At 44.0% G+C, this 23,073-nt stretch overlaps 1 protein-coding gene across 17 annotated transcripts in view; it reads right to left on the bottom strand.

Moving 5' to 3' along the window:
- ADGRL3 (adhesion G protein-coupled receptor L3) overlaps window positions 1-23,073 on the bottom strand; it is a 288,036-nt gene that overhangs the window by 95,903 nt on the left and 169,060 nt on the right. For 9 of the 17 annotated variants that reach the window (XM_074147553.1, XM_074147555.1, XM_074147559.1 and 6 more), the window contains 2 exons: window positions 8,400-8,705; window positions 5,943-6,046 (listed from right to left, as the gene is read on the bottom strand). In XM_074147553.1, the coding sequence (XP_074003654.1) occupies window positions 5,943-6,046; window positions 8,400-8,705 (410 nt within the window). The remainder of the gene's footprint in view (window positions 1-5,942; window positions 6,047-8,399; window positions 8,706-23,073) is intronic. The other 8 variants (XM_074147554.1, XM_074147556.1, XM_074147561.1 and 5 more) reach the window with 1 other exon arrangement.

Here is a 23,073-nt window from a genome sequence, read left to right as displayed (position 1 = left end):
ATCATCGAGTCCAACCATCTACCCTACTCTACAAAGTTCTCCCCTACACCATATCCCCCAACACCACATCTAGACGGCTCTTAAACACATCCAGGGATGGTGACTCAACCACCTCCCTGGGCAGCCTATTCCAATGCCCGACCACTCTTTCTGTGAAAAATTCTTTCCTAATGTTCAGTCTAAACCTACCCTGTTGGAGCTTGAAGCCATTCCCTCTCGTTCTGTCATTAGTTACCTGTGCGAAGAGACCAGCACCAACCTCTCTACAGTGTCCTTTCAAGTAGTTGTAGAGAGTGATGAGGTCTCCCCTCAGCCTCCTCTTCCTCATACTAAACAGTCCCAGCTCCTTCAACCGCTCTTCAATGATTGACAGGTGATGGGAACCAGGAGACCAGGGCACATCACAAAGTATACAGCCTGGAGAAAGTCATACTAGTACTTTTGAGTAAATTTTGAGGTTTATAGTTTGAAATTGGTCTTTACCTATAGCAATGCATTTTGCCTGTAAATTTATATGACACCTCATAATAAAAACTAAATATCACGTTGGAAACATCAACCAAGAAGAACTACTTCCTTGTTGCTAGATTTTTTACTTCTTGAAACCATATTAGACTCAAAAGAAATTGACATCCTATAAGTTTCACCTATAGAGTTAGAAAGTTTCACCAAAATAACTGAGTGGAACTTGGGCTGTTCCTGTTATAGATTATTCCTTCTCTTAACTATTAATTCAGAAAAAAACCCCACTGGTATTGTCTTCAAGGGCATGGCATGGGTTGACAGGTGATGAAGTTACCTTATAGTACTGACACTCATTTCTAAACCTATTCATTGTCACCCAGAAAATGCAGCTACAGGTCACTACAACAGCACTGAGACACTTTCCATCCTGCCTGTGTGCATAATGCAAGGGGTATCCAAAATGACGGTCATATGGCACCTTAATGCTAATTTCCCCAGTTCGTTTGAGCATTTTCCACTGAAGTTGAGGTGTCTCCTATGCAGTCCCATCAAACACAACATCTGTGATCCGTCCCAAATGCTGGCTGAATATTCCAGGCCTAAGATATATGTCTGGTCGCGTATAACAACAGGACCGTGCCCCTTTTTTGGTTAATTCTAGGAAATGCTCAGAAAAGCTCACTGCTGCCCAAGAAGATGCAATACTAACTTACTTCCCTTCTATAAAGCACCTCTCCACATCTTCCTCTTCATTGTTGCTGCATGGAAGACGAGCAGCATTTCTTTCAATAATTTTTGGCCCAAACACTGACACACTGACATCGGTCACATGGGAACACAGGAACAACCCTTGGAGGTTCTTCAAGGGCCAAGCTGTCACTGAGAGGCAAGCAAGAAATAGGAAGAAAATGTGCAAGTAGCTGAGCTTTCTACTGACAGGCTCAAGAACAATAAAGGGAATTTAAATTAATACATCTGATTTGAAACTAATTTTAAAAAAAAATTCTATGTTGATTATGAAAAAATGTAATTTAAAAAACAAAAGAGATTCTGGGATAAAAGAAAACATTCTGTTGGAACCAAATTGGATTTCTGGTTGCCTTGGGTGATTTTTTTTTTTCCCTTTTGCCTCTTAATTAAATCTAGTCTTGGAATGCTCATTTGAAGGAGAGTAACCATGTTTCCTGCCAAAAGTACCAACACACAAAACATGGTTTTCTAGCTCTGTCAAAAAAATTGCTCCCCTCTTCCATTTGAGCATACTGGCAAGATTCAGGCCAGATTTACAAATGAGTGTTGGCATACCTGAAATCATGCTGTGCAACACTTTGTTAATGTTTTCCAAGTTTGTACCAGTATCTCGTGTCTTCTCACAACTGAAAAGACCATGAAACAATACTTGTTGGAGAGAGCATATATTCCTGCTTGCTTCAGATACGCCAAGGAGCAGAAGCAGGGAGCTTTGTCTGGGAAGAGGAACAATGACCCTCCTGCAGCATCGCTCCTTGTTTCAGCCCTTCCTTTCTCAAAAGGAACAAACTGCAGAAGAGGAAAGTAGAATAAAAAAAATGGAAGAAAATCCAGAAAAGAAGCATTTAGGGAATAAAATGTAGAAGAAAGATGCTGGGACGGGACAGAACATGCTGAAACACCAGTGCTCATAAAGGTAAAAATATTTTCCTTCAGTCTGAGGCTGACTGATATAAGAAAGAAAAAGATGGTATGAAGACCGAACCAGGGTTTTTAAAAACTGTGACATACAGATGGGCTGGTCAGCTGGAAAGGCCACGGAGCTGATGGTATTTTCTGGTGGGACAAACATCTGACAGGTTTCGTTGGGCACCATTAGCTGCCAGCAGTCAGGTAGCAAGGCTGAGGCAGGAGCTGTGGGCTCAATTCTGATGCTGCAAAGCCTTCATGGCCGTTTTCTTTCCCTGGCAGAGCTTTCATTATGCATGTGTGCATTCATAGAAAAGAGTTAGAGCATATCTCCAATCCTCTTTTTTGGAAGACGAACATCCTATTCCATTCAACTTTGCTTTTCTCTTTTATCAGATGATACTTAAGGATATAACTAACTAGTTATAAACAGAGGGTTGGGCTGCTGCTCTCCATACAGCACAGCAGAGCTGGAGAACACTGAAAAAGTGGTTTTGAAACAGTGGTATTCAAACTATCTCAACCGCATTTAAGGTCCTTTTAATGATCTGCCAACCATAGCACCTGCTCCATCCAGTCCATGACGTCAATCTGAAAACAGACTGTCAAAACCAACTGGATAGAGGATTTCATCGTGGTGTCATCAGCAATGCAACTTCACCCTCAGGCCTGAATACAACAATGGGGTCATGTCCTCCACAAAACCCAACTCCCTCTGTCAGACCCACCCAAGCAGACCTACAAGACCCGATGACGGCACTTTGAACCCTAAGATTTGTCTGCTCTTTGTGACTGTATCATCTAGGCTGTTCAGGAGGACAATATGAGCATGGGTGGCATGTGGCTTTAGATTTACAGCTTGAGGCTTTTCATGCACCCATGAAGGACACAGAGCTTTCTAATCTGCTACCAAAAAAAAGGCCTCCTCTCTTTGAGAGGCTTGAAGCTGAGAGTGGCGGTGCCTCTCCTCCCAGGAAGCACCCACGACCGAAAGCCGCGGGGAGGAAAAGGTATTTTCAGGCGAGTCACATACTGCGCCGAGGACGGTATTGATGAAAGCAAGAACAAACAGGCTGAGTGGGAATGCATGACCTCATGATCAGGATGATACAAGGTATCCAAAGCTGACCTTTCCGCTTCCTTTTACTGCCTGACTCCAGAAATAACCCAGGTAGCAGTGCATAATTCAATCCCGCTGGCAAGTTTATTCTCCGGCTACGTTACAAGGGCACGGTAGGCACCAACAGTAAAGTTAAAGTAAATGTCAGGAGGCCAATGAATTGCTGAAGCGGACATTTGTTCTGATCTTCCATCAAGCACAATAACTCTAATGGAAGCTAATAGAGGGTTGTAAAACCTAATACCGTGATGCAAGCAGGCAAACACCCATGTGCAGTCTGAGCACAGCAGGAGAAAGAAAAGAAGCAAGTAGTGGTCCTTACTTCACCACAGGGACATGAAAACAAGCACAGCATTCCCCTACCATCTTCTCTGGCTTGGCTGAAATCCCTCCAGGGGACCTATCACCCTTCTTCCTGAGCAGCTTGGATCCAGCAGGTGACAGAAGAGGGGATTTTTGGGAGACAAAGCATATTAGGAATGAAGACACACTGGGCAGGTATGAACCAAAGGCTGCCGAAGAAGTGCTTCTACCCGTTTTGTAAGCTGTGCTGCAGCTGTGGATGCTGTGGGGCGGGTGGCCAAGGAAGACCCAAGCGCTGGTCACGCTGCAGGGTACAACCACTCACCCCCTGTCCTCACGGCATGGCTGGCTTACTGCTTCCTCCGGCTGCCCCCACAGCCGTGAGAACAGGAGCCGGCTTGGCTTAGAGGAGGAAGGCTTCTTCGTCAGCTTTAGAGAGGTGCTGGAGAAAAACTGCAAGCTTGGGGCAGGGAACTGTCCTGTCCATGGCAGGGATGTGAGAAACCAGTGCCTGATTTATGGATAAATCAGTCTAAGTGCAGTGACGATTTCCAAGCCTCTTGCTCAGGCAGGGAAACCAAGTGGCTATTGGTTATTTCGTACGTAATTTAAAACTGTGTTTGATGTATGGATCCTACTGAATGCAAACACCAACACAAGCCCCTAGGCAAGCCTGGCCCTCAAAAGTCACTCCTGGAATGTCTTGACGTTTTGTAGCAGTTCTCCATGGAGGTTGGGCCACATATCCCAAGATCCCAGTGGATTTCCTCCCACTCAGACATTAAAAGTTTAGATCCAGAATCATTTAGCAGATCCCCCTAGTCTTTCCACTGACTGGTGGAAGGTTCCCAAAGCCAAACATAACTAAATTCCTCCAGAAAAATAATAACAATATATATATAAAAAAAAAATCCAGTCCCAATTGTGACCTGCTGGGCATTTCTGAAAACCTGGCTCTTCAATTTTAGCCTGCTTTGAAAGTACGCAACAAATTAAATGGGGCTCATTTGTTATGCAAATGATAGCTGGGGTTTCAAATAAAATAGGCCTAACCTTGATGGAGATTTCATTAGTGCACGCTATTATTTCCCTCTGCTAATGGCTAACGGACTAGCCATCTTCACAAGCAGCAAGAGGTCTCCCAGGTGCTTGGTTGAATTATGGCCAGTGTAAGTAATATTAACCCCTCCAGGATAAGTACATGGGTCATAAAACAAGAGTTGCACAGCTGCTAATGCCAGCAAAGGCAGTCTTTATTAATCAGCTAGCCGAGCATATGGTAGGAGAGCTGCCCACTCTCCCACATGGGACAAAAGGACCATGGGCTTTGTAGTGGCTATGCCATGTCACAGCAGCCCCACCTTAACTGATGTCTTCCCTTGTCCTTGGGGAGGAACAGGTACAAACACAGAGGAAGTGAAATAGGGAAGATCAGGGGTGTACTGGTCATGATTCACAGATTGTTGAGCCTCATTTAAGACAGAGGATGGGGAGGAGAAAGCCAAAGAGTCTTGTCTGTAGGGTCACCCCACCCCGTTCACCAGCAAGCACTGGCTCTCCAGGAGTGCAGTGCTGCTACCACGCAGTAGCACAGCTAGCCCACAACACTGGGACTTGCTCACTCTGGCTATCGGAGAGAATAAATCCCCACAAATTGCTATAATAAGGACTCAGCCCACAGACTCTGTGGCGTAAACACACATCTGGTCCCTGTTTGTAATGAAGTCAGCTGAAAGCACCACTGTGCATTAATAACAAAAACATTCAACATATTGCTACCAAATAAGTTCTGCTTGTCTTGAACTTCTATTGTCACGTTAATGCACTTTTAACACTGATAAATGATGAAGTGCTACAAAACATTCATCAAGGGACTTCAGAGTCAAAAGATACGCATTACTGCAGCATTGTTTTCTATTCCATCAGTTCTTCTACAATTTCGGCAGAAGTTCAAAACAAAAAGTCAGAAGCGCAACGCAAATATTTCATTTGCTAAAGATTTCTCAACTACATGGTTTATCCTGTGCTTGTGTGGCATGAGAAAATCCTTGGGGATGCATGAAAGGGAAAGTTTCCTTTTGCAGTAAGTCAGTATTTTCAGTATGTCCATCCTCCCTCTTCCTCCTTTTCTTGCCACAAACAGGAACTGTAATTCACCCTAGTTTAATTCCACTCTCCAGACCCTCTCCTTGGTCTTTCCCTCACCCTCTTTGCCTTAATTTCCATCAGATTTTTACAGTCTTGCTCTCTCCTTGCAATTCCTGGCTATTATGCATGGCTTATGCTTTATGTATGACTGTTGGTCACTTTGGGTTCCCTGTTGTGAAAACAGCCAAGGAGCTCAGGAAGATCAGTGCGTAGACTTGGTGTGGTCAACACATGGGACTGGCTTTACCTTCTGAGTGATGTGGTTGATCCAGGGAGAAGAGCAGTTGCTGAGATCAGGTCCTTGGGGCTCCCAGATCCCATCTGGTGCAAGACATCGGAAAGTTGCAACACCTGGAAGAGGAAAGCCGCTGTGTTCAGTGTTTTTGTTTGCATTTTGCTCCTGGGACCCCCTGCCACAGTTTTCATTTCACAATGATGGACACCTCATGCAAAGCCTGGGAGCTTATTAGTGCTCAGGACTTCGATGGGACACTTCTGAGTCATCTCAGTCCTCTAGTCTCCAATTGTCTTAGTGCTTAGGGGCCTTAAGACAAAAGACCCATGAGGAAGTGCAGGGATATTATCTCCATTTAGCCAGATGGAGACTACGGACAGAGGGCTTTGCTTTAGACCAGGCAGGAAAGCTGCCAGGGATTAAGAAATTGAAGGTGGATCTCAAACCCTGAGCCAGCACCTCGAGTGCTCTGCCCCACCACTGGCGCCCCAGGATCAGACCCTGTGCCTTGACTTCCTTGCTGCTTTACAAAGATTTTACTGCTCTGAATCGTCCTTAAACCATTGGAGTGGAGAAACGCAAAAGTTTAAATGCTACAAATGCCAAGATGTAAAGCTGGGCTTTACTGTTCACCCCCAACCATCGAGAGGGACTTTAGAGGAGACTTTTGTTTGGCAAGGGCCACCCAGATCCCTCCTGCAAAGACAGTAAAGCACCTCAGGCCCTTCCAGACAAAGAGAAATGCATCCGAAATGGTGCAGTTAAAGATCTTTAAAAAGCAAGAAAGCTGGTACACTAGATTAAAGACATCGTATAAAGTGCTCTGCCCTGCAGAGTTGAACTTTTCAGCAGAGGAGTGAATTACAGGCTAGGGCTGATGGTAGCACTGATTAAAACCAGTGAGAGTTTGCTCATGCCTTCAAAGGGAGTTGGAAGAGGCCCACTGCTAATAAACCACAGCTTTTAACAAGTCACATGAATCACTGAAATTAGAGATGGGAAAGGCTTATTGCCATCCCCTATCAACAAGTTGTTTTTTTCTTTTTTTCCCTTAGCTATTTTCATCCAGTCTTTAGCTCTTGTGCTTAGAAAAGGGCTCCCTAAATCCAGCCTTCATTTTCCTTTTTTATCTTTTCTTTCCTTTTTCACAGCTTCACTTCAGTCTATCCCCTCTCTCTGAGCACCACATGATACTTTTGCATTAATTTTACCAAGTGGGGCTGTGAAAGACAGCAAAAATGTTCTTTACCTATTCTCACCACTGACGTCTTTCCATGTCCCTCATACTTAGCATATATTTTGTCAGTCTGACCTCACCAAATTCAACAGGGAGCCAGTTTTCATATACACAGGTGTGAATGGCTCTCCAGGACAATGGAGCGGAGAATTAACAGTCTCCTCTGCAATCCAGATCTCTCCAGCCCTTACTTCAGGAAATTTTCTCCACCTTCTGATTTCTTCTTGGCAAGAGGGTTCTTGGGGCTGGGCACCAAGACTAGCTTGAAAAATAAATACTTATGGAAAACTGCATTTGTTAAAATACAGCAAACTGAACCATATGCCAAAACTCATTCTTCTTTCGACTGTGTTTTAATTAGGACAGAAAATTTCCAAAACCAACCTTTTGGAAGAAAATAGCTGGGGGGAAGAGTAGAAGAAAAGGAGCAAAATCCAATAAACAATAAAACATTTTGAAAGATTTGGCTTTGTTTTCCCCCCCTGCTTTCCCTACTGATCACACTGGATGCTGGCTGCAATATGAAAAATCACTCATGCCGGTTCAGGAGTTTGATCTGGGAATACCTGTGGCCCGAAATGCTGGCCATGGCCTTTGAAATGCAAAGAGTGCAGCACAGAGCTTCAAAATGCAAGTTTTGTTTATTTCCTCCTCCCTCCCCCTCAAAAAAGCAAAGCATCAGCCATCAACACATCAGTGTTGATGGCAAAAGCAGAGGCTCTCACAGCGCATCAAGCTCAAGTCCACAAGGTTGTTAGCTTGTACTCTTCTTCGGACAGAGCTTGGGATGCCAAAGATCCTGCACAATGTGCTCAGAATATTGAGGCTTCAGCTCAGGCCACCTGCTTGCTGTAACTCACCAAGGCAATATAGACCTGACAGAAGGCATTGGTGTGATTCACTGATAGAATCATAGAATCATCTAGGTTGGAAGGGACCTTCAAGATCATCTAATCCAACCATCAACCTAACTCTGACAAAAGAAAAATAATCACTAAACCATGTCCTCCAGCACCATGTCAACCCATCTTTTGAACACCTCCAGGGATGGTGCCTCAACCACTTCCCTGGGCAGCCCATTCCAAGGCTTGATAACCCTTTCTGTGTAAAAATTCTTCCTAACGATGAAACCACGTGTGCCACAGGGGCCCACGGGCAACCTGGTTGCTCACTCACAACATCCCATAGGCAAATGGAGATGGCTCGCCGTGTCCTCCTGCCCTTTGACTCACCTATCGAGCCTGTGGGACATGGCTGCTTCGCCACCTGGCCCTGCCGAGTCCGAGACCACATAATATCGCGGGCTTCCGTGGGGTCACAGCTCTCCGCGCCGGCTGCTGGCAGCTGGGAGGAGGCAGGTGGGAGGTGTGTGGTCATTTCATCAGGGATGTCAGCCATGGGCGATGGTGTGCTGGTGCTCCTGTTCCTCCTGCCTGAGGCCGAGGTGGTAGTGGGGCGGCCAGTGCTGCTGGTGGCCACCCGTGCCGTGGTGCTGGCGGTGGTGCTCCCCGGGCCCAAAGCTCCTGATGTTGATACTCCTGAAACAAAGGCAGAGCTGATTAAAAAGAAGAGGGAAAAAAAGGACTCAAGCCTAGGTCCTGAGGATGTCCTCTCTGCTGACCACGATGGCCCGTGGGGTGTAGTTGGAGCCACAGCTAAGGCAAGGTTTGCTGCTCAGTCACTTTTCAGAGAGAAGCTGGAGCACACAGCGAGAGAAGCACACAAGGGGGTAATGACTGCTGGAGCACAACTGATTTTCCAAAAGCACTAGCATCTGATGAAAATAAAGCAGCATTTTATGCCCTCACCATTTTTCTTCCTGGCATTTTAATGTAAAAATCTTATTTTCCATCTTTTAGGGAACACCTAGCACAGAAGTGCTTTTAATTTTTTAGCGTTGCTGAAGACCCAGCTGGTTTGGACAGCAAAACATTTTCCATGGTGTAATAAAAAAAAAACCCCACCACATCACAAATCCATCCTCGAAACAGCAGCGCACAAAGGGATAAACGCAAGGCTGTTCTTCAGAGCAAGCCGTTCTTTTCTCTCGGGTTCATGCCTTGCTGCTTCATCCCAACAGCAGCGCTTGCCCCTCGAGCTGCGGCCCACATGGCATACGCAAAGATGCACATCAGCCCAGCCAAATCCTTGAGACTTTAATGCTCAACAGGCTATTTAATTTAAAACCTGTGAGGAGCAGTTGAGTGGCAAGAGGTGGGGAACCTGCTTTAGAAATGCATTAGCCTATCCTACACCCTGCAATAGCTAAGTACTGCATGTGGTGAATATTGAGTGATGCCCACCTTATAATTACATTATTTTGTCTCTTATTTAGACCAAAGTGCTTGCACAGATTGGACCTTTACATGGATTTCTTTATGGCTTGACCTGAAATCTCAGGAGGGAGAACTGAGACAGGCTGCCTCCAACTGCGCTCCAATCGCCCCTGCTAGATGTGTACAGCTTGTGAACTCCCATCTTCTTTGCCTCTCCCAAAGAAGAGCACCCTACTGCTTCTCTCAACATAACACTTTTACTCCAATTAAATGCCAGATATTCACGTTTGCCCCCTCAATCCCTGCCTGGAGAAACACTGGGGCTGTCTGGGAAAGGCAGGTAAGGAGGCCATATGAATAGGCTTGTCTGGCCCTTGTCTGGTACCATTCTCTCTTTAATTCCCATGCCACAACATCTCCCTACCATCCCACCTCTTCCAGCATCCCCAAACCCTTCAGAATCACGGACGCTCCATGTTCAGCAACATGAATTGGAGTTTCTACATTAAACACAGGCATGCATGAACTCCAGCCTAGCCAGAAATTAATAATTAAATGTGAGAATCACCCTGTCACCCCAAGAAGCAGCCTCTTAACCATCCCACTCTGTGAGCAGGCTCAGTCTGCAAGCTCCTGAGGGCAGAGATTGTCCTCTCTTCTAGGTCCAGTGAAGCAGACCACACTCACTATTTGAGCAATCTGAGTTATTAATGTATAATGATTTTGCCATCACTGGAGTACATTCAAGTCAACCTATTTTAAGCCTGCCTTTAGTGCAAAATAGGAGTTTTTCCACTCTGAAAAGGTTGGGTTTTTTTGCTATTTAAGTAATTTAAGCCCATGGTGCTGTGAGCAATTCTTCTGCCCCAGAGAAATAAATAACATGGCAGTTGAAGCACATACTTATTCTGGTTTCAGATAATTTTACTCCAAGCCTGAGACATCCTCTGCTCAACCTTTAAAACTCAACAGCAGCATAAAAATAATTTTCTGAGGGATCAGTATTTTTCGAGAAAATGTTCAGTTTAAAAATCCCAGCGCTACCATTTCTCAGCAAACGGGATTATCTTTTTCCCCCCATCTCCAAAAAGGTGAGCAATATTGCAACACAGACTAAACCAGCCGAGCACCAGGGCACTGACCTCAAATCAGGTCTCCCAAGCTCATTGATCAAATTTTCCAGCCCTCTCAATGAGCTCCACTCTCCCTTCCACTATAAGCCCTGAGTTTGAATGAGCTCCAAAAAAAAAATATACAATGCAAAATTCTGCAGACGTTGACAGATTTCTTCTAGTTTCTGGTCAAAGCTGTGCTAAATCACCAAGCAACGATTTCCATCTGACGCTACAGGAAGCATTAAAGTTGTAGAGAACTTTGGCAGATATTATCTGTTTTTACTACAGTAGGTCTTCCCGCGAGTACATATTTTATTTCTTCGTAATAATGATTAGCCTGGTAGATAACAACCTGCAGAAAATTTCGCATTTACTCATGGAATAACAAGTTATTTTACATTTGCAAAATGGCCTATGCTGTGCACTACAGGTACAGAGGTACCAAGTAGATACAGCAGATGCAGTTTCAAAGCCAAAACCAGCAAACCCCCTTAAAATCACTCTTAGGGTCATTTGTGAGCATATAGAAACACACACTGAGCACCCAGGAGCTCCCCTTGATCCACACACAGGGATGCTGTGTTTTTGAATGTAGTTTTCACTGGCAATCATTTAATATCTCATGGCGTGTTGGTTTTGGAATGGCTCTGGCAAGTTTACTGTAGCAACCAGGCACAAGGGATATAATGGTATTTTCTTTTATGGTATTTTATTAATTTATTTAATACCATTTTATTAATTTTATTAATTTATTTAATACCATATTAAATGGTATTTTCCTGGGGTGCGTCAGGAAGAGTGTGACCAGCAGGTGGAGGGAGGTCATCCTCCCCCTCTGCTCTGCCCTGGTGAGGCCTCATCCGGAGCACTGGGTCCAGTTCTGGGCTCCCCAGTTCCAGAAGGACAGGGAACTGCTGGAGAGGGGACAGCAGAGGGCTACAAAGATGATGAGGGGCCTGGAGCATCTCTCTTATGAGGAGAGGCTGAGGGACTTGGGTCTTTTTAGTCTGGAGAAGAGAAGGCTGAGGGGGGATCTGATCAATGCTTATAAATACTTCAAGGGTGGGTGTCAAGAGGATGGGGCCGGTCTTTTTTCAGTGGTGCCCAGGGACAGGACAAGAGGAAATGGGCACAAGCTTGAATATAAGAAGTTCCACCTAAACATGAGGAGGAACTTCTTTCCTGTGAGGGTGGCAGAGCCCTGGAAGAGGCTGCCCAGGGAGGTGATGGAGTCTCCTTCTCTGGAGACATTCCAAACCCGCCTGGACACGTTCCTGTGCAACCTGCTCTGGGTGGACCTGCTTTGGCAGGGGGTTGGACTGGATGATCTCCAGAGGTCCCTTCCAACTCCCTGTGATTCTGTGATTCTGTGACTCTTTTAGCCTTAAAAATTAGTTGTTTTTTCTTTCATAAACTCCTTGGCAATAGTGTCAAATTCTCTTTGAGGGCTTGTTCTTCCAACTTTTTTCGTGTTTAACTGGGCTTTCCTCCTGCTTTTCAAAATAAACACCTCCACCATTTACATAGGATAAATTATAAGAAGACCTAAAAGAGCTGCCTCACAACGGTGTAAGAGAATGAGATGGATGGGATACCACTGAACTCAGTTCAAAGGTCTGATTTTTCAACGAGTCAATTCGATAATGAGCTTCACCGAACATGATCACCATGCAGACACTACCCCGTTTCACCCACCCCAGGCAGTACCCTTGCCGATTTTGCTCACCCAACTGTGTGCTTTAAAACAAAGTTAATTGGTAAGAAGGCAAAGAACAAGAGATCAGGGTCATTTACATATAAATGATTCTCAAATCCAAGCAAAATCATTGTCGTGGTTTTGGCTGAATTTACCAAAACCGGACCGGCAGATGGCCCTTCCCCCCCCCCTTCCCCCCCCTAAAAGAGGAGAGAGGAGGAGAAAGAGATAAGGAGATTCAGAAGTTTAGAATGAACTAAACTACTTTAATGAAAAATTAATATTAAAATAAAAATAAAGAAGAAAATAATGAAATAGATACAATATATACAAAACCGTATCAAGCTCCCAGGATGACAGTCACATCACCGGCAGGCACTGGGGAAGTCCCAGACTGGACTCAGTGACGAATGGGAACTGGATTCCAGCTCTGGAGTCAGGAACACACGGATCGGGATCAAAGGCAGATGAACAGACAGAGTCCTCTCTGGACGTCGGCCATCGCAGGAAGAGGGCTGACCCTTTGATCCCTCAGCCTTTATACTGAGCATGGGGCAGATGGGATGGAATACCCTAGTTGGTCAGGTTTGGGTCACCTGTCCTGTCCACTCCTCCCCACTGATGTGACCCCTCTACGTTTTTTCCGTTTCCGACCCTCTAAGGGGGCAAATAACGAAATTGGCTGACCTTGGTTGTTATAGCAATAAGTATAAGCAAGGGCCTCCCTGCATACCATTCCTTGGCATGGAGCACAAACATTGGGCTTATCACTCTGAGAACGAGCAGTTTTCTCCACAATATGCCGTTAATTTCAGAGAGTTAGAGGAGGCCTAGCTAGGATGTAAAGTTACAGAACAGAAAATTGGTTCGGTTTTACTTCAAACCGGGACAATCATGAAGAGACTGCAACCCGTGCAAAATTACCTCAATCCCACAGCACAGAACAGAGACCCAAACCTCCCGATTAGCTCAGACTGCCAATAAACTGTGAATTTTTAACTGAGGGAAAAGCAGCATTGCAGCATTGCTTTACCAGAAGGATCCTTCAGATAATACTTCATAATACAATCTTTGCTCACAGACAAGCAGAAACCACTAAAAATCAGAAAAAAAACCCCACCTAGAAATGTATGATCTTGATTATTTTACTTTTACTACTTGTTTTTACCATGTGATGCCCTATCGAGAGTTTAAAGACAGCTTTTTGGGTAAGACTCGGTTTTTACTCCTGGGCTTCAAATCCAAGCCTTCGACCCCACAAAGCACAGTGCTGGGACAGGTATTTTCACAGGGCTCCCAATAAAGCAAACCGTGGCTGTGGAAACACCTCTTCCCCAGAAACCCCCCAAAGTCCTAACTTCACTTTTTTCTTCCCAGCTTTACCTAGAGAGCTGGCACTAACAGCAGAAGACTAAGTTTTGCCATCATTCAGAATAGAGCTGCAACTAGAATAAAAAAACCCCAAAACATTTCCAGTGTCCACAGGGGAGTAATTACAACTCCCAGAGGAGCCTCTCTACTTCGGGCACATGGACTAGCAAGAAAAAGAAATTGTTAGGTTTTTTCCGTCTTTCTTTTATTTCCCAACCTTTATAGAGGGCTCGGGCCTCTGGAGGAGGAATTTTGCTTGATTGAAGGAAAATCATAGGAAGGATTTGCTCACGGGGAAAAATCATAAATAAATAAGGGTCTGTCTTCTTCCCGCCCCACCATTTCCTTCTTTTCCCCTCTCCTGGCCTAACAAGACACCTGCACCACTAGCCTAAGATCAGCACTTTCTATCTGCCATCAGGAAAAGCCAGCACACGTGTCATCTTACCGTCTGCTCTGCTCAGCTCCTCCTGGTGCTCCCAGACACAAGAGACTGCTTTTCCAGATGACTCTGACGAGTGTTTTCCCATCATAAAAGCCGCTTTGATTCCAAGGCAGGCTATGTGCAGTCACTACCAGGCTACCTCGCCTCTCATTTTTTTTCTTCTGGCACCTAAGTATCCAGCCTATGACCTGGTGTACTCAATAACTGAAAATACTTTTAAAAAGATGTCATGTCCCACGAATGAAGATAGCTGGGTGCCCCTCGAGCAGAAATTGCAGACAAGATTTCCCGGGTGAGGTGTGCTGGCTTTTGCTAGGTTACGGATGACAGAAGACATCCATCAAGCTCTCTCCCGGGGGTTGCAATCCAAAGGTTTAGCCTGACGGCTATGGGCTACGAGCCAGCCTTCACTCCTGCAACTGGAAGGAGGGGCCGCACTCCAAGTTGCGTGTGCAAGGTCCAAGCGACCCATGATGACTTCACTCCCCGTTGAGTTTTGCATTCCCAAGCCTGATGCCGAAGCAGATGTACCAGCAGCCAAGAGCCCGTACCTGCTCCCTACGCTGCAGCTGGTGCAACACTCAGGCAAGTGAGGAACAACTAATCCAAGGGGTTCAACATCTTTGAGAGGATGCAGCAACCCGAGTGCGCTCTTGAGCACGTCTGGGATGCGTTCACAATTATTTACACACATTGCTGCTGCGTTAAGACAAATGGAGCATAGCTGGTTTGTGAAAGGCTGTGAGAAACACAAAACCTGAAGGTCCTCCCCTCACTCCCTCCCTCACTGCTAGTTTTGCCCTTTTCATATTTGGTAACCACATTCTTTGCTTACAGCATCCCCTTTATCATTTCTTCTTCTACTGAAAGATGGTGCAGTTTGTATTTACGTAGCAAATGAGAAGGTTTAGGCACGTCCTGAAAGAAGCAGCACAAAAAAACCCCAAACCTAATAGAGTTGGATGATTATATCACAGCTGTTTTTCTCTTCCCTGTAACATAAATGCATCTCATGGGAATTAGTTTTCTTCAGGTGTTTTCAAAAGCATTTCAGAACGTTTCTTCTGAAACTCCTTCAAAAAGAATTATTATTTGAAAATAAATATATTCTCATTTTCTTTTGCCTTTTTTTTTTTTTTGTTTTGTTTGGCTTTTCACCAAACTCCCTGTAAGGTGACAGAAAGGGATGACTGAAGTCAAGGAGCACCTAGGCTGAGCCTTGCACACCCAATACCATCCCTAAGAGCTGCATAAGCAGGTATCCATCAACCCAGTCATTAACACAACGCTTGATTGCAAAGTTATGCCAAGCCCACACTGCAAAAGGCATCACCCTGCAAAAGCATCTCATGTTGGATGTCTGCAGGAAGACCAAAAGCCACATGCTGGTGCCGCCCAGGAGCTGGAGAATCACCAAGGTGAGACTAGCCCCTAAATTAAGTTCAGCTCCTTCCATGTGTTTGAGAGAAACTATGATTTATTTTTACTGCAGGTGAAGGCCAAGCAGGCCTCACGTCAAACTTCTGAACAGCTTTCCCCTGTGCTCACGCATGCCGTTACTTGGGGAAGCTGAACCAGAATTGCGTGTGAACATAAAAGTTCACACACTGCTTTCAGAGGGGTTGGGATGGTGTTTTTTGTTGTTGGAGCTTTATGGAGTGAGACTGACAAAAGACTTGCAAAACCCATCGGTAGGAAGCAAGGATTAGATATGCGATGGCCCCAGAGTGTCCAACACAACCCGTTGTCTTCAACAACACAACTGCGTGTAGTCCTGCACCCCGAAAAAGTCATATGAAGTATGATACATAGGTGCATAGTTCTTCTTCTTCCTCCCTCTTACCTAACATCTGAAATAGCAGAGGAGGAGGACGCTGCATCTGAGAGAAGAAAGGTCCATTCCCTTGTGGACTACTGCCAAATGGAAAAACCCTTTCTGAACGTTTTTTTTCTGCTTCTTCCAGTTGGTGATCAGTTTTCATGCCCGAGGCTACTCTGCCCACACGTAACTATTCTGCTGGGCCTGGGCAGATGCTGCGATGGATATGGGCCAGGCATTGAGTTCCCTGTAGCAGGGGGACACCTACACCTGTGGTCCGAGACAACGAGCAAACTCAGCTGTTTCCATGCACTTCAAGCTGGAATCACTTAACACGCTGGTTTTTTTCCTCTGAATCTCCATTTGAGCATTTAACATTAAACAACAAAGAATGAGAACCGGAGTGAGCAAAAATCATAGCAAGAGGCTCAAGTCCAGTCAGTCTGCCCCAACTCTTCCCTTCTCACTGCACCACAACCCTCAGCAAAACAATTAATACATTTGAAGCAGTCACCACATGGGACCAATTCCCAACGTGCAAAATATATGTCTACCCTTTTGAATCAAAACTTAACATTTCTGACAATTATCAAGTATTCATTACACACGCCGTATTGCTACAGAAAGGTCATTTTGCCAAAAACATTCTAGCTATTATTGCAAACTTCCAGGTTTTGCCTGAAAAAATAAGAACCCAAACAGCAGTCTGGCTGGTTTTTGGTGAAATACCAAATTTTATGCTTTTGTGGGACTTTTTTTGTGTGTGTGAGTGCTTAATGCTTTTTCTGGCTCCCAAAAGGTCTTAGTGTCAGAATCCCAACTTAGTTGCATATGAATATTTTCTTCTTTTCCTCTCTGACCAATTCTTCTCCAAGAAATTAATGGGTCTCACTAAAATGTGTAACTTCAGAGACATCAGACAATGTTTTAACTGCAGCCCGGGGTTACAGCACATTGGCATATCTAGCAATACGAGGAAATTAAATGATACAACACATGAGCATCAGCTCTTGTCTTCACCATGGTCCTCTCCTATCAGGAGACAGTTCCTAAAGTCTTAGTTTTGTTTTCCTACCCAGGATCTCAGCTAAAGTCACCTTCATGAACCTCTTGTACCCTTCAGCACCCATCCAAAGAGGGCATTGATGCCATACTGCTCTTTCCAGATTTTGCAACTGATTCTGAACGTTCGGGCAGAAATTTAACTGGACCACTGTGTGTAAGACGTAAAAATTGAGCAATTTTTTCAACATCATGCTGTAATGCTTTCAGAAATGCAGACAAACTATGCCCATACGAGGCCTGGTAAACAGGAAAAAATTACAGAAAAGCTGATCTAATAGACATAGATCGGGATTTCTTATAAATAGACTAATCTAATAGCTTTGAGAGTTCCGTTCAAGAGCTATTTTTAGTATTTTGGGGCAATCTAGCTTCAGATCACTCTAGTTCTCAAAAATACTGTCAGATGTGGTTGCAGTTATTTTGAATTTCTGGATTTGAATGTATAAAATCTGACTACTATTCTTTTTCAGTCCACGTGTTATTTCACACGGGGCGGGGGGGTGGGGTGGAACATACAATCTCTTTTTAAGGGCACACCAGCTGCATATTATTACTGAACGTATGGAGTGAACTTCTAACCTCTTAAACAATCTCTGTCCCCTGGCGTGATTCACATCCATCAGAGCCAGTGGTGCAGATCTTATGCCCTGTCTTCCAACCCGAACCCTTCATACTCTATTAAAGAGAAGCCCGGTAGGAATTCCCCAGTATCCCACTGTTAGAGAAATCACTTTTGATTTCAATAACAGGTGCTGTCAGTTTTTCATTCAGACCACGTTAAAGTGCAAACACATGAGCATTATGCTTACAGCTTCAAGAGATTTACTGGAGGCTGAGATTGCTGGGTTTGTATTTTATTTTTTTTTTTTTTTAACCTTTTAATTAAAATATGTGTACGTTTTACCCATGCAAGCTGAAACACACCTTTTAGTTTCTACGCAGAACAAGCACATGCATAGCTTCTAGGAGGGAAAAACAATTTTTCAGGGCAGTTTGGCAACAAATGTTGCTTCATCTGATGCTTTTCCTGCCTTTTCGCTGCACTTCCACATCTTTAATTGAACAACTTGCACGTGCTCTGCAGAAGCGGTGGGAAACGGAGCCAGTCCTTCTCTAGCAGTTCTCCACCTATGCATTTGTGATGAATGGAAGCAAGTGCAGGAGTCATAAAATGACTATTCACGCCCTAGCATTTTCTGATTTATCCAATCAACACGATGAGTCCTTCTGAGAGCCAAAGACAGTCAGCTTATACCATTACCAGAAACATTTCTTCAGTTGCAAGCTACAAACACAACTTTAATAAGAGAAAACTATCATCTTCAAATAGTCTCTGTTCATCTGTGTGTGTAATATCTCCAATCTAGATGTTAGTCAGCAAGATGGCCAATTGCATTCAGATAAATGCCTTGGACTCTTTTAAACATATCATAATCTGCCTGTGAAATGGCTGGATGGTTGCTTTCCAATTTGTGAAATGGTTCAAATGCTGTAAATAAAAAAGAAATTGGACAGCTTTCAAAAGGACAGATTAGACTTTTCAATCCTCAGTGATTCGGTGCTTCCAAGCTATACTCCTGTGATCTCCATATTAATATTTAAAACCTGATTGTGTTATGCTGTTATCTTGAGGAAGAGGGCATAGTACAACCAAACCCAAGGAGACAACACACTGGAACTACAGGACATCAGCTCCCTGGCCCTGCAGCACACGTGTGCAAGAGGCGTGGGGGAGAGGTGGGTGGGAAGCTGCCTGGCCCTGCTTCCTCTTCTCTGATTTGCCAAATTAAAATCACAAAGGCTGTTTTTTGTGGGTTTTTTTTTTTTTTTTGCATCTCCCCTTACACTGCATGCACTGTCCCTTGATCCCAGCTGTTCTGAAGCTCAGGATTTGAGGTCCCTCCTGGTTTTGTGTACCTTCGCTGGGCTTCCAAAGCAGCCCCAATGCCCAGTGTTGTAAGTGCAAACACACTTTGTGGGTGGGCTGGTCAGCTGAAATCAAAGAGAGGAAACGGAATAAAACACAAAGTGTCAAAGGTGGAGTTAGGGTTGCTTATGTCCTTCTTTCTCTAACCCATGTAAGGACTAACTTCATTAGCATGCAGGTCATTCTGCATTCCCATATGTGAACTAGAGACCCGAAAGCAGAGCCTCCTGTCTGCACAGTAGAAGCTATAACCATACTCTACTTTCAGCATCCTCTAGAGCAACATGAATTATAAACTTGTCAGCAAAAGCTCATCTTTTGTCTTGCACCAAACCCATCTATTTTCTGCTTTTACTACAGCCCACTGGTTATTTCAAACCTGATTCAAAAAACCAAATTCTTTTCCAAAGCTGCCAAAGCGATTTCTCTCTACAGGGCACTTGCTCCACTTAGTTTCTGACTGCATTGGTGTCTCTGTTATTTATTCATTCTATTTATTCTTCCTCCTATGAGAAAACCAGCCTGAACTATGGAGAGAGCTGACCGTTGAAACCAGCAGAAATAGGGAAATACTGAGAAAGGCTGTCTTTTCTCATCCTTCGAGCATGCTCTGGTGCACCTTGGATGTGCTGTCAAGACCCCTCCTGTAAATCAGACGGCAGGCACAGCCTTGGCCTCTCAGCCACATCTCATTTAGGAGCTCGGATTAGCTCAATCCTCCCCCAAACTTGCCAGCGGTTTGCTTTCTGCCCCCGGAGTCACAGAGGGAAGGGAGGGTGGGCTAACAGAAAGAAAAAAAAATTCACATAAGCCAATCTAAGCAGCTGACAAAACTCCATTGTAAGAATATCAATATTCAGCTACTTTCAGAAATAAAGCAGTTTCCCTGAAAAAGCATAAAACACTGTTTAGCTTCCTTCCAAAACTGTTTATTACTTATGTAGAAACATCAATATTTTGTAAAGCTCAATTCTAATAGCTGTATTCATATTGGCTCAGGGATCTGCCTAAATAATGCTTAACTACAGGACTGGCATCTAAATTTGTTTTATAGATATCTGGTGTTCTGTGGAGGGCTTTAACAATGAGAACATCACTAATATTACCAAAAACACATTTGCTTCAGAGAAGTGGATTTATAACAAATAAACAAACTGTGCAATATAGAGTTTTAAGGTGAAACACTTTCAAGTATATCCCATTTTCATACTAGACTTCCATATTTATGGACACAGGCAACTTGGTACACTACCAAGTCCATGCTGATGTCCTAACAAGCCTGGCGTGCAAGCATCCCTCACCCATGTCCTGGAAGATATGTTTTTGTTGAGGCAGGCCATTGAGGTGCTGGTGGAGATGCCGAATATGCATTCATGTCTCTCAGCATCTCAAGGATCTCTAGGCTGAAGGCTCCAGGGTTAGAGGCATTGCCATGGCTAGTCATCTCAGCTGAAAAGTCACAGCAGAAGGCCGACACGTAGGAAGGAACAGCATCCAAAAATCAGAAAAGGAGGTTTAACCTACCTTGTTTGGCCCTGCACCATTAAGGGCTACCAGCTCTTGTGCAGTCAGCTTAGGCTGAGAAGTAGTTTCAAACTCTTACGCCAAGGCTGATGACAAGAGGACAATACATAAACCCAAGGTGGAAAAACCTTCAACGCTGATTTCTACCTTTACATCTGTCAGCTTTCAGATTATTCTTGTTAATAGCTAGTTCAGACCAGCACATTGCAATGTAAGCATGTTTTTTCTTGTGAAGTGGAGGAATATGTCCATTGACCTTGTAGGACTTTGAATTGGGTCAGCAGAAAAGAAAGACATAAAAAAAAAAAACCCACAAGAAAGTGAATAGTAGTGCTGAAAAGCAATATATTTTAAGTTGAAGCCATATGCCTGCCTCCCTAGGTTTCCATGTGGTTTTGCATATAGTCAGGTGCTAAATTTTACGTGCCCAGGGGAAGTACTGGTCCAAACCAGAGGAACCAACTGCACAGAGGAACATCCAGGTGCTGTTGTGCCAGAACAGGGATTTTCCATAATGTACTCTTGACCTGGAAACCCAAATCTACCTTACCAACTCGGGCTACCAACAAAGGCATTGTAGATCTCCATGGGCATCAGCAGAAACTGAGCAAACTGGAAAATGGTAAAGAAAAGCAAATAGGAGGACAGAGAAATGAAAAAAGTAAATTGTATCCTTTAGAGATTTTTAAGATGTGTAATATCCTTGCCTTTGTATAATGTTAAAGACTCATAATGTTAAGCATCGGATGTGACTGCAAAGCACAAACGTGATACAAAAGAATCATGTCTCTCATAAAGGAAAAAAGAAACATATATGCAATGTGAAAACAGCGGAGAGAGAGGAGACAGGAGAGATGAGAGAAAGTCTGACCTGGGCAAATGCACATATCTTAAAAAATATACCTGCTGTCTAGCTAAATGTGAGTGTGTCTTCACATGACTTCAAGATTCAAAAGCATAAAAGAACAGCAGGAGAAAAAAAAAAAAGTAGTCAAGCAATTTGTATCCAATTCTGAAATACAGCAGAGACCCTTATATACTTACATACATTAAGTATAGGATAGGACTGCTGCTACAATACAGGGCTAAAGAGCTGCTGTATGCTTCTACTACACAGCCTAAGCCTCATTTTACAGCTCTCACACAGGTCCGCAGCACTAGTCTACAGTGATTATTAATTTTCTCCCTCTTCAGTGTCAAATATGTTGAAATATTTTTTTGCAAATATTTTACAGAAGACCATTTAGTACATGTGTTGAGACCTGTAATGTTATTAGCCTTAAGCCTTTCACATTCCATGCATACATCAAGAAGTTTCATCAATGTGCAGGGAAGAAGTATATTAGTTTTTCTACTCATTGCAGTGCTTTACAGGTACTGAAAACCTCAAAATCCCATATATTTTACATTTTCCGGCCAGAATTCTCATTTTATAATAATGCTAACCCAAAATCTAGCTCACTTATGTCATCAAAAGCAACTCTTCTTCCATTATCTTAAACGTAAATGAGAAAAACCATGCAGCTGAAGCAGACAGAATAATTTATAATGAGAGGAAATCTGTCAGGCCAGGAATACTAAAAAAACCAGAGCATAACACTGAACTCATTTGGAATTGAAGGAAATAACAGACTTTCTAGTATGGTAGTCAGGCTCGAGATGGGAAGGGAGGAAGAAGGTCACCTGTGACAGACACTAGTGGTCAGTACTAAGCAAGCCAAGAAATGTTTAAACCTTCAAATAAATATTAGACAACTTTATTTATTTTTTACGAGGCTGGAGCCTGAATGGCTAGAGACATTGATCAGAGACACGGGGTTCTTCAGCATCCCAACCTGGAGTCCCTTAGCAAAACAGAAATTCCAAGTGTAACTACTACAGTGGCAAGCGGCTCATGGGCTCTGTTCAGCTGCCACCAAGATTGTTCTAAGGCAGAGGAAAACGTGACTTTGCTTGAAGAGAGAGGAAAAGAGTGAGATTTGATTTAGGAATCTGAGTCAGCCAGTCTATGGACAGGAAAAGGTAGCATCGAAAGCTGTTCAATTTGCCCAAGACCCAACGTGCTCTTTGGAGGTTCTTCCCAACGCTGCCAACAGCAGGATCCTGCAGATTCCTGCAGCACCTTCTCATTCACTGTTATCAATATTTCCATGCCTGAGCCTCAGCTGGAAATCATGCCATGGAACAGCAAGGAACTTCTGACTTTGTCTCCTGAAAAACGAAGTGTCTTTTACAGCAAATCTCTGGGGCACAAAAGAAACTGCAAACTTCTCAACTATTTGCTTACCTTTCCTTGAGGTATTTAGTTGGTGCTGGGGAAGACTTAGCCTTTCCATGGATAACCAGAAAATCCAGAACTACAGTATATATGCTAAGAACAGACTGGTGGGGAGAGGCAGGGGAAAACTCCACCCCAACCAGACAACCCAATGTCCTTATTTCCTTCTCCTCCTGCAGAGGACATCGTTCATCACAGTCCACAGCACACTCCTGCGAGGTGCCAAGACATGCCAAGGGCACAGTAAAACATGATGAGAATGGGGAAGGCTTTGATCATCCTGTGTTATTGCATGAGGAAATTATTGGCTAATGCAAAAGAACGAGCTCTTCTCTCAATCCAGGTTATTCCCTGAGGAATCTCCTTCTGCAAAGTCTGAAGCTCAGACAA

The sequence above is a fragment of the Numenius arquata genome, chromosome 5, assembly GCF_964106895.1.
Source record: "Numenius arquata chromosome 5, bNumArq3.hap1.1, whole genome shotgun sequence".
NCBI lineage: Eukaryota > Metazoa > Chordata > Aves > Charadriiformes > Scolopacidae > Numenius > Numenius arquata.
This window is presented reverse-complemented; position numbering and strand designations above follow the sequence as displayed.